At 40.0% G+C, this 14020-nt stretch overlaps 1 protein-coding gene across 2 annotated transcripts in view; it reads right to left on the bottom strand.

Moving 5' to 3' along the window:
• The window catches only part of LOC138033184 (uncharacterized), a 21408-nt gene continuing 7388 nt past the window's right edge, over window positions 1-14020 (bottom strand). The window contains exons 3-8 of one of the 2 annotated variants that reach the window (XM_068880979.1): window positions 13516-13863; window positions 6543-6851; window positions 5970-6035; window positions 5201-5266; window positions 3492-3626; window positions 1-1797 (exon numbers count right to left, since the gene is read on the bottom strand). In XM_068880979.1, coding sequence (XP_068737080.1) covers window positions 1349-1797; window positions 3492-3626; window positions 5201-5266; window positions 5970-6035; window positions 6543-6851; window positions 13516-13863 — 1373 coding nt within the window. In that variant the 3' untranslated portion in view covers window positions 1-1348. The remainder of the gene's footprint in view (window positions 1798-3491; window positions 3627-5200; window positions 5267-5969; window positions 6036-6542; window positions 6852-13515; window positions 13864-14020) is intronic. The other variant, XM_068881041.1, reaches the window with a different exon arrangement.

Here is a 14020-nt window from a genome sequence, read left to right as displayed (position 1 = left end):
ATTTATATACCGCACATATCAATGACAGTTTACAATTCTTTCTCCAACATGAGATCGGACGTCAGTTCGTAAAGGCTCCTCCGGAAGCCGCTATCAGTCCATATTTGATCTCACCCACCCACCCATCACGCATGTATTTGAAAGGAGGGCAAACCACAACCCCGGGGGTCTCCTCCCTACTCTTCACGAACAGTGTGTGGGTTCTTTAACGTCTCACAGTGTTGATTAACAGGAAAGGTTGTCTACTCAGTTTTTTTAAGAACCTGAGTGTTGGTCCAGCAGGAGTCGAACTCACGACCCCCTGCATGCCAGCACGGTGCTCAACCAACTGAGCCCAAAAAAATTAAAGTATAGATTAGACAGAAAATTCGCGTTTTGATTAATTTATATTACATTACATTTACATTTAATTCAATTTTTGGTTTTGGTTTTGGGTAAATTCAACTGAGAAAACTATTCAATATTAGGCCATAGGAACCATAAAACACTTGAATACAGTAAAATCAATTTCTTTCCTTTAAGGCCTGGCCAAACGCTCGCAACATTTCAACACAACATCGTGCAACACTGTTGGGCACAACATGTTGCGTACGTTTGGCCACTGTGTTGCGATATGTTGTGTGCGTTTGGCCAGTCCATTCAACACATGTCGCAACATCATGCAACAATTTTGCAAGATGTTAACGTTGCGTTGAAATGTTGCAAGCGTTTGGCCAGGCCTGTACGCTTCACAGTTCTCTTGCGTTAGGCGTCGCAGCCCCAAGAGGTCGAATTCTTTTCTGAACAGCATTTTTTGGGTCTGATTTCGTACTCCAAATTCAAAATTAATCACAGTTTCTAAATAATCAACTGGATTCCTACTTAATTTGGACATTTCGCTCATTTTCCACGGCTCAATTTCTAAATGTTTTGACCTTTTGGGGTTGAAACCAGCCCATTTGTTTCGCCAGACGTCAAATGCATTTCCCGATTTTATATTCCTATGATTACATTTGTGCTTTTTGAGGAAGCGGAAGACACCGACGAGTTCAAGTTGTAACGAGCATCCAAATGCTACTGCAGCAAATGTTATATGTGCTTGCAAAACTAGTTTTGAAAGGGGAAAAAATTGCAATGTCATTACTTTCATCATCAAAAAAATGCATTGCGTTTACCTGAACTTCGGCAAACGGGAAACGATGTAAAAACACGAGAATTGTAACTTGTGCTACCCTTTCTAGAAGAGTCGGGCCGATAAAAAAAACATATAAACGAATAACATCCATCTTTCCACTTTATCTTACCATACTAATTAAAAGTAGTTTAAACGAGCACTCGGAAAAGGATGTAGCAGGGTAGCAAAATCACTCTAAATATCAGCAGTTTTATCCCCATGCACAATTTTAACCAATTTCTGCTCCCAATCTTGCTTTTTCTTGTGCCTCTCAAAATCTAGCAAATTTTTATCTCGCAAAGCACTTGGCAACCGCTTTTTCTTCAGCTTGTCCATCGCCACAAGAACCACGGCGGAATCTCCCGTGTCGACCCCCCTCTGTAAGGCCATGTGCAGCTCTTCCCGGCAGAAGTTGCTGGCAAGGTAGTTGCTTGACAAAACAATCAGCACTTGACGGCTGTTGTACACGCTGTCTGCCATATTTTGGACGATGGGCCTCCCCAGCTCAAAGTCCCGGATGTGAATGCTGTAAGGAATGGAGTGCTTTTCAAGAAGAGAGATCAGATTTTCGCTGACCCAGCTGAAATCTTTAGAGCTGTAACTAATAAACAATTTATCGTTCTCGACTCCCTCTTCAGCACAACCTGCAAAACATTATATGGAGGATTGCAGTGTTTCAAAGAAGTAATACTAATTGCTTTTGTCAACTATTCTAGAACAACCTTTCTGATCTTCGATCTCACGTGTTTCCCCTTGCAGAGTTTCTCTGATTGGCCATTTTTTTGTATTCGTCTGTTTTCATCGGCCATTTAACAATTATTCGCCGAAGGCGAGGTGAATATCTGTGAATAATAACATCGACTTCATTAAGAATAAAATACAAACACTGGCGATAATCATTTTTTTAACATGCATTTTATTAAAATGCATTTTATATTAACTTGACGTTTCGTATAAAATGCATATTTTAAAAATGTTACTCGCCGCTGTTTGTATTTTGTTCCTAATTAAGCTAAGATGGCTTAAGAGCAAGAACTTCGACTTCGTCTTGGTTTTTATTCACCGATATTGCCGGAGCTTGAGGTGAAAATTGTTTTAGTATAATTACATAGGTGATTATTTGAAAAATGTGCATTTTCTCTTAACAATTAATTTCGTCGTTTGTCACCTCCACAGAACGGCTTGTGGCCATTTTCAAAAACACCGCTTAGGTGATTATCTCGTAATAATCATCTCAAGCGCAAAATCCTCTTTAAACAGGCTTTTATTGAGCGTGTAAAATAAAAACCAGCAGCCAATTAGAACAGCGTGAGACGACCAATGAAAAGCAACAACCTTGTGTAACCGCGGCGAAGCACAGAAAAACGCTTGCATTTCTTACTTAATTTTTCAAACGTTGGTAGTTCATTGTGTTATCACAACTAGTTGTGATGACAAGATTTGAAAGTCGTTATGAAAATGCAACTTATGTCCTGGAATCAACATTAAATTGGGCTGCATTTGTTATCATTTTGAATGGAAATTACTCATGTTGGTATTTTCATTTAGTGCCAGTGAGTGCGCGAGTTTTTAGTTTGGATCCTCATCTTTTGAATTCGCTTCTCGTATCCACGAGTAAAAAACCGTGAGGCTTTTGATTAGCGTACTGTTGTCTAGCAACCATCTAATACTAGGCTTCCCTAGATTGTGCTCGCATAATTTTTTACATAATTTGAGAAGCCTACCATAACTTTCCCCATCTTCAAGAAAGCAGAAATGGAAGCACAATTCGTATGTTTTGACGACTATCAAATCAAGTTGCCGTTGTGTGATGAATTTACTGAGCCCGGGGACTGGGACCTGACAGGAACCAGAAGTCCCATTGCAAACAATGTCAGTCCCTGTTACTTTCTCATAGGCAAGGTTACAAAATGGCGTTAGCCATGCCAGCCGATTCGAGCAAAATTTTGCAATTTTGCAGTCTTCTGAGAAATCACGGATCACAAACCAATAAACCATGCATGTGTTTTTTGAAGCCACGATTGTGGGATTGTGGTATTAATTGTGTTTTTTTCTTGAAGATCGTTGTTTGAAAGAAGTTTGAAGCAGCATGAACAATAAAAGGACTTGAAAATAGCTAACAAGAACAAAAGGCTTCTAATGAAAGAAAATCTAATTTTGCACTTATTTGCCATGTTTTCAAAGCATAATTTTGGCATAAATTGGTCGAAAAAACGACCAGCGGTGCTTCAGGCATAATTATGCTACTTCTACCAGCACAATCTTTAAAGCTAACCATCGAGTTGCGCTTGATTCATGTTTACTTCACTGATCCCTGAACGAAACAATTGGAACCTACCTTTAACATTTTTGTATGTCCTCTTTTTCTTGAAGTACCAAGTAACTGCCAGGGCATTACCAAGTAAAAAGACTCCAACAACCGAGATGACAACTGGAATGATCCACTCTTTGTGGCCTTTTTGGTCCTTTAAACCTTAAGAAAATGATGACACATCTCGTCACTTTAATCTACCTTATTGAAATTTTCGTGAACGATTTTTCTTCCGTTGTTACGCTTTGAAACCCAATTTAATAGGGGAGCCGGCAGAGCGTCTGCGGAGGTCAGAGCAATTGCCTGCCTGTACTTGTTCGATTCCTGTACTTGGCTTCATATGTGGGTTGAGTTATTGCCGGTTCTCTACTCTGCTCCGAGAGGTTTTTCTCCAGGTAATCCGGTTTTGCCCCTCGTCCAAAACCAACATGCAATTTCATTAGATTTCCAGAGAGCCATGATCGAGTAATCGTAATAGCTTTATTATGTTTCATGCCTCTTTAGAGCGACTTTCAATTGAGTGTCGTAAAACCAAAACCAAAGTAATTACATTGGCCAATCAAAAAGTACGGAGACAATCCAGTAAACCAATCAAAACTCGAAGTAATTACACGTAGTCGACACAAAGAGCGGGAAAATGTGCACGTGCGAGCCACGATTGGTTTTGGTTTCACTTCTGATTGGTTGAAAAAGTGGCGCGAGAACTAAGAACCAACCACTGAGTGAAGTAATGAAAAACCAAAGTAATTATATAATTACTTTCGACACTCAATTGAAAACCACTCTATATTAAAGTGTTTTGTCTCAGGGAATGCTACATTTTCCCCAAAGATTTTTTTCATGTGCTCAGTACGCTTCGTCATGTTGAATCATGAACTGTCTAATTGAGTTGAACTGCCTCTCCACTTTTCTCCTTTTCGGAAATGAATAAAGTAAGTTGTTTTTAATCTGGACAATTTATCATTACGTATATAGTAAACAGAATATTACATGGCCGCTTGGGGATACGAATTTTATCTTCTTGTGCTTATAGTATCTCGCACCTGTTCGCTCAGTGCTCACTCGTGAGAGATACTCTCATCAAAACAGCACTCGAAGATAAAATTCGTATCCCATAATCTTTTAATATTACAACTACGACCTTTAAACACTACATAATGCCTGGGATCGATAGCTGTATTTTTGCAAAGTTGTCAGCCAGGGAAGTATGTCGAAAACTAAGTTACTTGCCTCTCCCTTGGCTTCTTGGCTGGGCAGGAGAGGAGGCCCTGGGAACGAGGTTGCTTTTCTTAGCCCGGCAATCTAATTTGTCCGTAAGTGTCCAGAACTTTACTCATAATATTTACTGTATTCAGCACACAAACATCATAACGGTTACTTTTGAAAAGGTTTCAGTTGCTAAGCATACGAAACGTCAAGTCTTTTTAAAAATGCGTTTGTTTACCATGTTTATCACCGCTATTTGTGTTTTATTTTAAATCAGCACGCAAACTCTGTAAGAGCTCTTTTTAAAAGGCACCCTTTATACTCCCAGCCACTTCCCAAAACCCTGACTGGAAATGGTCCACAGTTCGTTATCCTTCTTGCATACTCATTAGCTTATGGTTATGGGAAGGTCACCTCAGACAAGCAAGCAAGCTATTATTATTATTATTATTATTATTATTATTATTATTATTATTATCATTATTATTATTATTATTATTCCTGTTGTTGTTGTTAACTAATCCACTAACCTGCCGTTAACTCGGGAATCGAAGCAGGAGTTGTGTTGTCACTGACTTCATTTGTGGTTGAAATGTCTGGAATCAAGCAAAATGTTTAAGGCATAAAAATATACAATATATTCCCGTTTGGCAGGAGAGGAGGCCTTGGGAACGAGACGGCTTTTCTTAGCCTGGCAATCTAATTTGTCCGTAAGTGTCCAGAACTTTACTCTTAATATTTGCTGTATTCAGCACGCAAACATCGTAACGGTTACTTTTGAAAAGGTTTTAGTTGCTAAGCATACGAAACGTCAAGTCTTTTTAAAAATGCGTTTGTTTACCATGTTTATCACCGCTATTTGTGTTTTATTTTAAATCAGCACGCAAACTCTGTAAGAGCTCTTTTTAAAAGGCACCCTTTATACTCCCAGCCACTTCCCAAAACCCTGACTGGAAATGGTCCACAGTTCATTATTGCATACTCATTAGCTTTTGGTTATGGGAAGGTCACCCCAGACAAGCAAGCTCGCTGGAGAAGACGCGGTGGTACCAATAGAGTAAGCGCGAAGGGTATGGCGACTCCAACCAAAGTTAGTCAAACTGACAACCTTAAATAATTAACGCACACTTATATCACATGCCCGAAGTCTAGTGAATATTAATGAGATATAAACAGTACATCACCTGTTATTGGTGCTATGGTGAAATGTCATCATCATTATCATCATCTTTATTATTATTATTATTATTCATTATTATTATTCCTGTTGTTGTTGTTGTTGTTAACTAATCCACTAACCTGCCGTTAACGCGGGAATCGAAGCAGAAGTTGTGTTGTCACTGACTTCATTTGTGGTTGAAATGTCTGGAACCAAGCAAAATGTTTAAGGCACAAAAATATACAATATATTCTCGTTTGAAGACAAGACTATACCGTTAAATTTGTCCTTCAGTTTTTTGTGAAGCCTGTTTTTTGCCACTCGCTTCAGCAGGGAGGAGAGAAATTACTCATACGTAGCAAACGGACAGCTAATTTAGCGCTCCATATTCTACAGTAAGGTTTGCTATATTGGTTTCCCTAATTCAAAGATCATTTTTCTCTGGCAATATTGTATGTCGGATATTGAGGCTCGTTTTTTTCAGTTGAATTAATTGCCCTTCCTGCATGACTCTTAATGCGGCTATCAAACTCGACTCTCGCTCTCTTTGCTCTATTAAAGATTGCCCTTTACCTGTTCCTTATTTTCTGTACCCGGATTCCCTTTCACAGTTTCCTTCAAAGATACCCCTAAAACTCGGTTAATAAAAGGTATTTATCACTATACAGTATATGTTGCTTGTTAGTTTCATTCACTCCGAAAAGGTTCCTTACCCGATAGCACCTTTAATTGAATTTTGACTGAGCATCCTTTAACATCATCTTCGCATGATTGATGACAGCTGTATGCCCCTTCATCTTCCCATGTAACGTTGGCAATTTCGAGCTTGTAGGCATCATAACATTTGCTGTAATACTCCTTCACTATTGTATACTTTTCATCTGTCTTTAAAGACACCGGGTTATTGTTGAAATGCCACGCGAATGGCTCAGCATCATATTTGACCAAACAACTTAAGTTAATGTTGTTAAAGGCATTTTCTTCAATTTCTAACGGCGTGTTAGCTCTTATTTCTTTACTGCCTGTGTAAAAAAAAAAAAGTTCAGTTTTACCAATGTGTGCACGAATATGCATGTGAGTCAACAAAGTTTCGCGCTCAAAGTATTTCAGTATAAAACCGATCAATTCCCGAGAGAGGTGTCACATCAATATATAGATTTAACCAAGCCTAAAAGCAGAGCTCCCGTTTCTAACCCCAGAAAGCAATATATTGTATATGGAAATAACTATGCTTCTGCATGGAGTACAAAATTAATCGTTATTAGTGTATAGTAATACAGTTTACACTGATGAAACACCTCTGAGCTGACAGCAATTTCAATCAACAACTGAAACTAAAATTACATGCACAGTAATCTCTTTCATAACATTTTCCGGTTGACTGATAATCTTTACACCCTCACTCTTCAGTTTAGAACAATAGCAAAACTCTTACTACGTAAAAATTCAAGCTAAAGAGTAGTAAATTGGCTTACACGAGTGCAATTTCACAGTCAAAGAAAGCAGCTCACGACTGGACATCCATTTCGCACAAAAAGCCTATAAATAGAGGATATTACACGGTGGCGAGAAGATATGAATTTTATGTTCGAGTGGCAAGAACAATATCTCACGAGTGAGCGAAGCGAACGAGTGAGATATTGTTCTTGCCACGAGAACATAAAATTCATATCTTCGAGCCAACGTGTAATGTTCTTTTTATTATATGGAGACTAAATTTTGAATATTTCCGATTTTATTGTGTTTTAAAGTAGTCAAGTTTTACAAATACGGCGGGGAAAAAAAGGCGGGAATCGTGACGTCATTGAACGATACGACACTCACAAAGGTGACATGCGGAAAATACGCCACTCGGGTCCCGGATGAAGTGGCGTATGGAATCTACGAGTGGTTTAGTTCCCAGTAAAACACTCTCCTCCATATAATAAATGCGATTATTATACGTTGATGTCACCAGCTCGATTTTGAATGGCTATAATTAGCTAATTCTTGCTTGCTGTGTTTCTCTTACGTCATACCTACAGACGATAGATTTTGTATATGTATAATTGACGTCATACATACAGACAATAGTTTTATGCATGCAGGAGTGACGTCACCTAATACACTAACCAGCAGTTTGATCAGTTTTGCCATGGCGGAGCTCAGCTCAGGAATATGCATAATAAAACAATTATTGGATTCGGTTTTCGCATGATAGCGATAATTATTAAGGCCTCAGTTTGTGTTATCCGCCTCAGCCTTCGGCTTGGGCAGATAACACAAACTTTGGCCTTGAAAATTATCGCTATCATGCTCAACCTCATCCAGAATCTCTGTCAACACGGAATTGCAAACGTGGCAGGCCTTCTTCGTTTTTTTAGCGAGTTTTCCAAAATATGTGAGGCAGCGAGGCATGCATTAAGAAGGAAAACATTTACCTGAAAGCCAACCGTTGTAAGTTAGTGTTTTGTCTCTCGCTCTATTTCTCTCAGCTTTACGGTGTTGTTCATTGAAATTTTCTCTTCTTCTCATTCCTCGGCTTCTCTCGAGGCTTTCTTTGCTTAAATTTCTCAAATTTCGTCGCCTCTTCTCTCGTGCTTTTTCCTGCTCTTCATTAGTCAGGTGGCTTAATGACCTGATCGTGACAACAGTGATAAAAGCATGAAATTTGTCTCACAATTTGCTTATACCTTACTAAACGACATTAGAAAGGGTGCCCATGTCAATCTGTTCACGCTTCCGTTTGAAGGAGATTTTAGCTTTTGACCAAATTCAAGATTTGGGATATCTGTAGTAAGATTTTCAGCAGAGTTATTTTACCACTATTTGAAGCGAATGTTGCATGTTATTATCTTGATTTGATCACTTGTTTATGTACTTTGCTATTTTATTAAAGATTGCATTTAAAATAGCGTCGACAAAGCCACTGCTCAGTACTAGTACCCAGTCTTCGCTCGGCCGATAACATATCGGCCGACAACAAATGCGTGCATATTGACCGCGTCTTTTCGTACATCAAATCAGATCATATTAGCATTGCTAATGTTCGTTGCAAAAACTCTCACAAATGCCCGTCGCTCCAAGATTTGCTCACTGGGCAGTCACATTTATACATTGAATGGCGTGCACTTAAACATTTCCTTGGCACATTGGCAGCGTGAGCAGCGCCCTTTGCAGGTGCACTTGATGAGCTTTCTGCGCTTCTGGTTTCCACTGGTTGTTCTCTCCTTTAACCCATGAGAATTCTGTGGGAGAAGGAACATCCTACATCGCGTATTCTAATGATGTCCAAATCCCTCCCTGGTATACTGCCCTTTGAGCATGCTGCAGAATTTCATCCTGCAATGTAAATTGTTTAGAGAGCAAGCTATAGTTCGTTTTTATTTTACTTTGAGAAAACGGGTATCGATAACCAAGTGTTTTCTTCCTTCATATCAATTTTGCAAGCATATCTCTACCCAACTAAGACGTCATCATTACATTACTTTTCCCGAATATCCAAGTGTGTTGGAGGAATATTGTCCAAGTCTCTATTTCGCTTTGAGAACAGCGTCAGTTGTGTGGCGTCCACAGAGTCCAGGGAGCTTGATTATATTATGATCGCAAATCTCTCTAAGGCTTCTGGAAATTCTCTGACGAGACACTGAGCTACTGAAAGGGATGAGTTGAAATGTGCTCCAGAGCGGGTGTCAGTGGTGTTACTTCACCATCCAATTCCCACGCTCGCCACGCTGCCTATTTTCTGATATCAGCACAGAACTGCGAAGTACAGTCACACCCAGTGAAAAGTGGAAGACGAGTAGGGGTCGGGTGTCTCCAAGGGATGAACAGATTCTGTTGAACTTAATAAGCGAAAAGTTGATGTGGTGTGGGACACATACGTTCCTGGCTGCCTAAACTAAGGACGTAACATGGGAGAAAAGAGTAGGGATTCAGAAGGGAGGTAGCAGGACAAACGAAGATTCCAAACAACTGGCCCCTTGACAGAGCATTGAACATTACATCTGGTTCGTAACAGCTCTAACATTTATTTTTTTCATTTGATAGTTATTTCAACGCTGTTTAATCTATGATTTAATTGTGTCCCAATAATATCTATGGTTTCCTATGGATCTGAACATGTAATGGGTCAGTGCCACCGTGAAGAGGCGAGACTCTCATCATCGCCCGTTTTAGCCACGTCACGCGCACTCTAGAGAGAGATGCAGCCAGGTCTGTCCATGTCAGGACAGGTAACACCGACGTTGTCATGACCTTGGTTGGAAAGCTTCATCATGTGATCGCCGAGCATAAAACCAACTTGCTTAACTATGGATTGCGTTTGCCATGGGGGGCCACCTTTCACTGGGTGTGACTGTACTTCACAGTTCTATGGTATCGGGAAATAGACCACGTGGCGAGCACGGAATTGAATAGAGAAACTTGCCGCTTAATACAGGGTCACTAAAAATACTCACTGGGCGTGGTGTAATGTCAATTTTAATGCAGTATCATACAAAATACACTTACAATTCAGTACATACTTAATTGACCGCTCTCCATGGGGACTTTTCAGCAGGGGCACCCAATGTAAATGGTTTTGAACTATATTCTCGTTGGGTGCCCCTCGTTGGGTGCCCCTGTTTTCAGGGCAACAACAGAACACAACAACTACAACCAGTTGGCTATTTACAAGTGCAGCAAGCCATAGGAAGTTTAACCAGGGACTACCAGGAAAAAATTCAACGGGTGGCGGTTAGAGCGGGTCTTGAGCCCGAGATCTCCGGATCTCAAGGCAAGCGCCCTAACCACTGAGCCACACTGCCTCCTCCACCTCATGCAAGGAAACCATCAACGCTGTTTCAAGTGATAAATAATTTCAGCAAAGTTGCCAACTTGTAACTTAACGGTGGCATGAAACATAGGTAAAATTGTAAAAAAAAGTACTGTGCAATAAATTGTCCTCTAGTCTCCTACATACGGCGGCACACAGTACTGTTACAGTATTTCTATGACTTAAAGTTCGCAACAAATTATCTCATTCCGTCATTTCATGGTTAGTACGTTCAATGTGCAGTGAGGCCCGTTTTTTTTTTTAATGTCGCATTTACAAGTGCCTTATCTAATGCAAATGCGCGAAAATAATAGATTTGTCTCATTTGCATTAGATTCGGCACGTGTAAAATGCTACGTTTAAAACGGGCCTTATAAGGGAAATATCGCGAATTAAAAGTAGCACGGTAGACAATAAAACTGTTCAAGTTAAAGTAATTGAGTAAGAATTACGGTGGCTGAAAAAAGACGGACACGTACGTCTGCCGCTTCGGAATTTGAAACGGCTTTTGTTTGTAGAGCAAGTCGTTAACTGTCCGGCACCCGGAAAGCGTTAACGATACTAAACGGCCGATTATCAGCTTACAGTAGCTTTGAACATGTTATTTCTTTATAGTGATGAGGATCCCGTTTTAAACACAATAACACACCGCATGAAATGACACGTGGCTTAGTTTCTTTTTAAGGGTGGCCGCTTAATACAGGTAAAAATAACAAAGAAGGGACAAACATAACACTGCTACAGGGTGTTCGCGGCCGCTTAATAGGGGTGGCCGCCTAATACGGGTAAGAAATACATCGTTTGTATGAGCGAAAAATCGGGACTTCAAAAACTGGCCGCTGAATTATACAGGGCCGTTCCATACAGGTTCGACTGTAACACCTTTCAGTGACACCTACCCTGGAGCACATTGCGATTTATCCCTTCAAGCAGCTGAGTGTATCGAGAGAGAATTTCCCGAAGCTATTGTAGAGAAATTTGCGATCATAAGATATGACAAATCAAGTTCCCTGGACTCTGTGGACGCCACTCTCAAAGCGAAACAGAGACTTGGACACTATTCCTTCAAAACAGTAGGATATTCGGGAAAAATAATGTAGTGATGACGTTTTAGTTGGCTAGAGATATACTTGCAAAATTAATATGAAGGAAGAAAGCACTTTGTTATCGATAACCGTTTTTCTCACAGTAAGGTAAAAACGAACCATACCTTGCTCTCTAAACAATTTACATTTCAGGATGCAATTCTGCAGCATGCTCAAAGGGCAGAATACCAGGCAGGGATTTGGACATCATTAGAACACGCTATGGAGGATGTTCCTTCTTTCACAGAATTTTCATGGTTTAAGGAGAGAACAACCAGTGGAAACCGGTTTGGATGACCATCACTAAAGTGTCCACAGAAGCACATGAAATGCACCTAGAAAGGGCGCTGCTCACGCTGACAATGTGCCAAGGAAATGTTTAAGTGCACGCCATTCAATGTGCAAATGTGACTGCCCAGAGAGCAAATCTTAGAGCGACGGGCGTTTGTGAGGGTTTTTGCAACGAGCATTAGCAATCCTAATATGCTCAGATTGGATGTACGAAAAAGACGCGGTCAAAATGCACGCAATTGTTCTGCTTTTGTGCTATTATGTTATCGGCAGTGCAGTGCAATAAAATAGCAAAGTACATAAACAAGTGATCAAATCAAGTTAAAAATGCAACATTCGCTTTAAATAGTGGTAAAATAACTCTGCTGAAAATCGTACTACAGATATCCCAAATATTGAATTTGGTCAAAAACTAAAATCTCCTTAAAACGGAAGCTTGCGCAGATTGACATAGGCACCCCTTCTAATACTATGTGGTGGGGTATAGGAAAATTGTGTGCCAAATTTCATGCTTTTATCACTCTTGTCACGAACGAGCCTAAATTTTGTGTTGAGTCACCTGACTATTATCCCGTTGCTCGTCACTGGGGAAAACTGGATCCGACTACATCACGTGGTCGCAAATTTTGACCCCCAACGAATTGGACATTGAACTCTTGCGTTGTTCTTCGATTTGATCTTGAAAGTAGTCTTGAAAGAAATGTGATTTCTTATTTCTACAGTACACACGAAATTGTCTTATTGCGTACGGTTCTTGTACAGTCACTAATATGATTTTCCGCCAGAAAAATGCTGGTTGCCAAATGCAACGCTGCCACGCGATTTACCGCTAACGAAAATTGTCCGAACAGGCCCCAGAGGCTGTCCTGCCTCCCCACCTCCACCCGGACAGTCTGTGCGCGCGGTCAGACGGACGTAAGCTGACATCATAACCAAAATTTCTTGGATGGATAGATTTCCGAAAAACTCTTACCCATTGTGGTCCGCTAGCGCGCTTTGCGCGCCTGAGCTCCGCTATTAACAAAATTGCCCCGATATCCCTTCAAAGCTCAAAAGTTTGGGGCTGCCTAAACACGTTACAGTCGAAACCGTTTAGACCACGAATTCTTGCGAACTGTTATTTAGCTCTCGACTACATAATTCAAAGTGTGCACTCACTTTTATCATTTACAAGCGAAGATAGCGTCATAATGGTGAAAGGAGAACAAAATAACACTCCTAAATCAATACGATTGCATAGGGCTGCATCTCTGTTGCAAGCTAAAAATGCTCATAAATAAGGCTGACAAGGAAAATTGTAATTGTATACAATTGTACAAAGTAGTAATAAGTCATAATAATAATAATAATAATAATAATAATAATAATAATAATAATAATAATGATCTTTAGTCAAGTCCCAGTTTTCTATCATGTAAGACCACTTCAAATCTGACTAGCCAAACAATAATTATTTTTTGATCTCAACAAATTGAATAAACCATAAATTAACAAAATGTACACGAGACCACTTACACTCGAATTTCACTTGTATTACATCATTCGTAGATGTCGACCAGCTGTTATTCAACGTACTGTTTGCGGCGCACATATAAAAGCCATCGAATTCTTCGCGGCCTGGAACGTGGAGAGTAGTGGTAGTGATTAAGGTATCATCGTCTTCTGACTGCTCGCGTTCTTCGTGACGTAAACCCTCCGATTCATTGATGATTGGTTCCACGTCTTTGAACGAAGTAGGTGAGTTTCCCTTGTACCAAGATATTTGTGGTCGGGGCCTTCCTTTAAAGCGGCAGAATATATCTATCCCTTGGTTCTGAGAGATATATTTTGGGGACCCTGAACGTTCAAAATTCTTCAAAGCACCTAGAAGGCAAGAAAGACTGACAAGTTTGGGTAACAAGGTCGCAAAATAAATAAATCTGTCTTAAGCATAAAGACAAGTTAGCAAAATTGAGCTTTACGGGAAGGTTGCAGTTCAATTCAATTCAACTTTTGTCACGCAAACTCGACAATACAATAC

This window comes from Montipora capricornis, chromosome 1, assembly GCF_036669925.1.
Source record: "Montipora capricornis isolate CH-2021 chromosome 1, ASM3666992v2, whole genome shotgun sequence".
NCBI lineage: Eukaryota > Metazoa > Cnidaria > Anthozoa > Scleractinia > Acroporidae > Montipora > Montipora capricornis.
The sequence above is the reverse complement of the archived record's forward strand: the minus strand, read 5'-3'. Positions and strand labels throughout refer to the sequence as shown.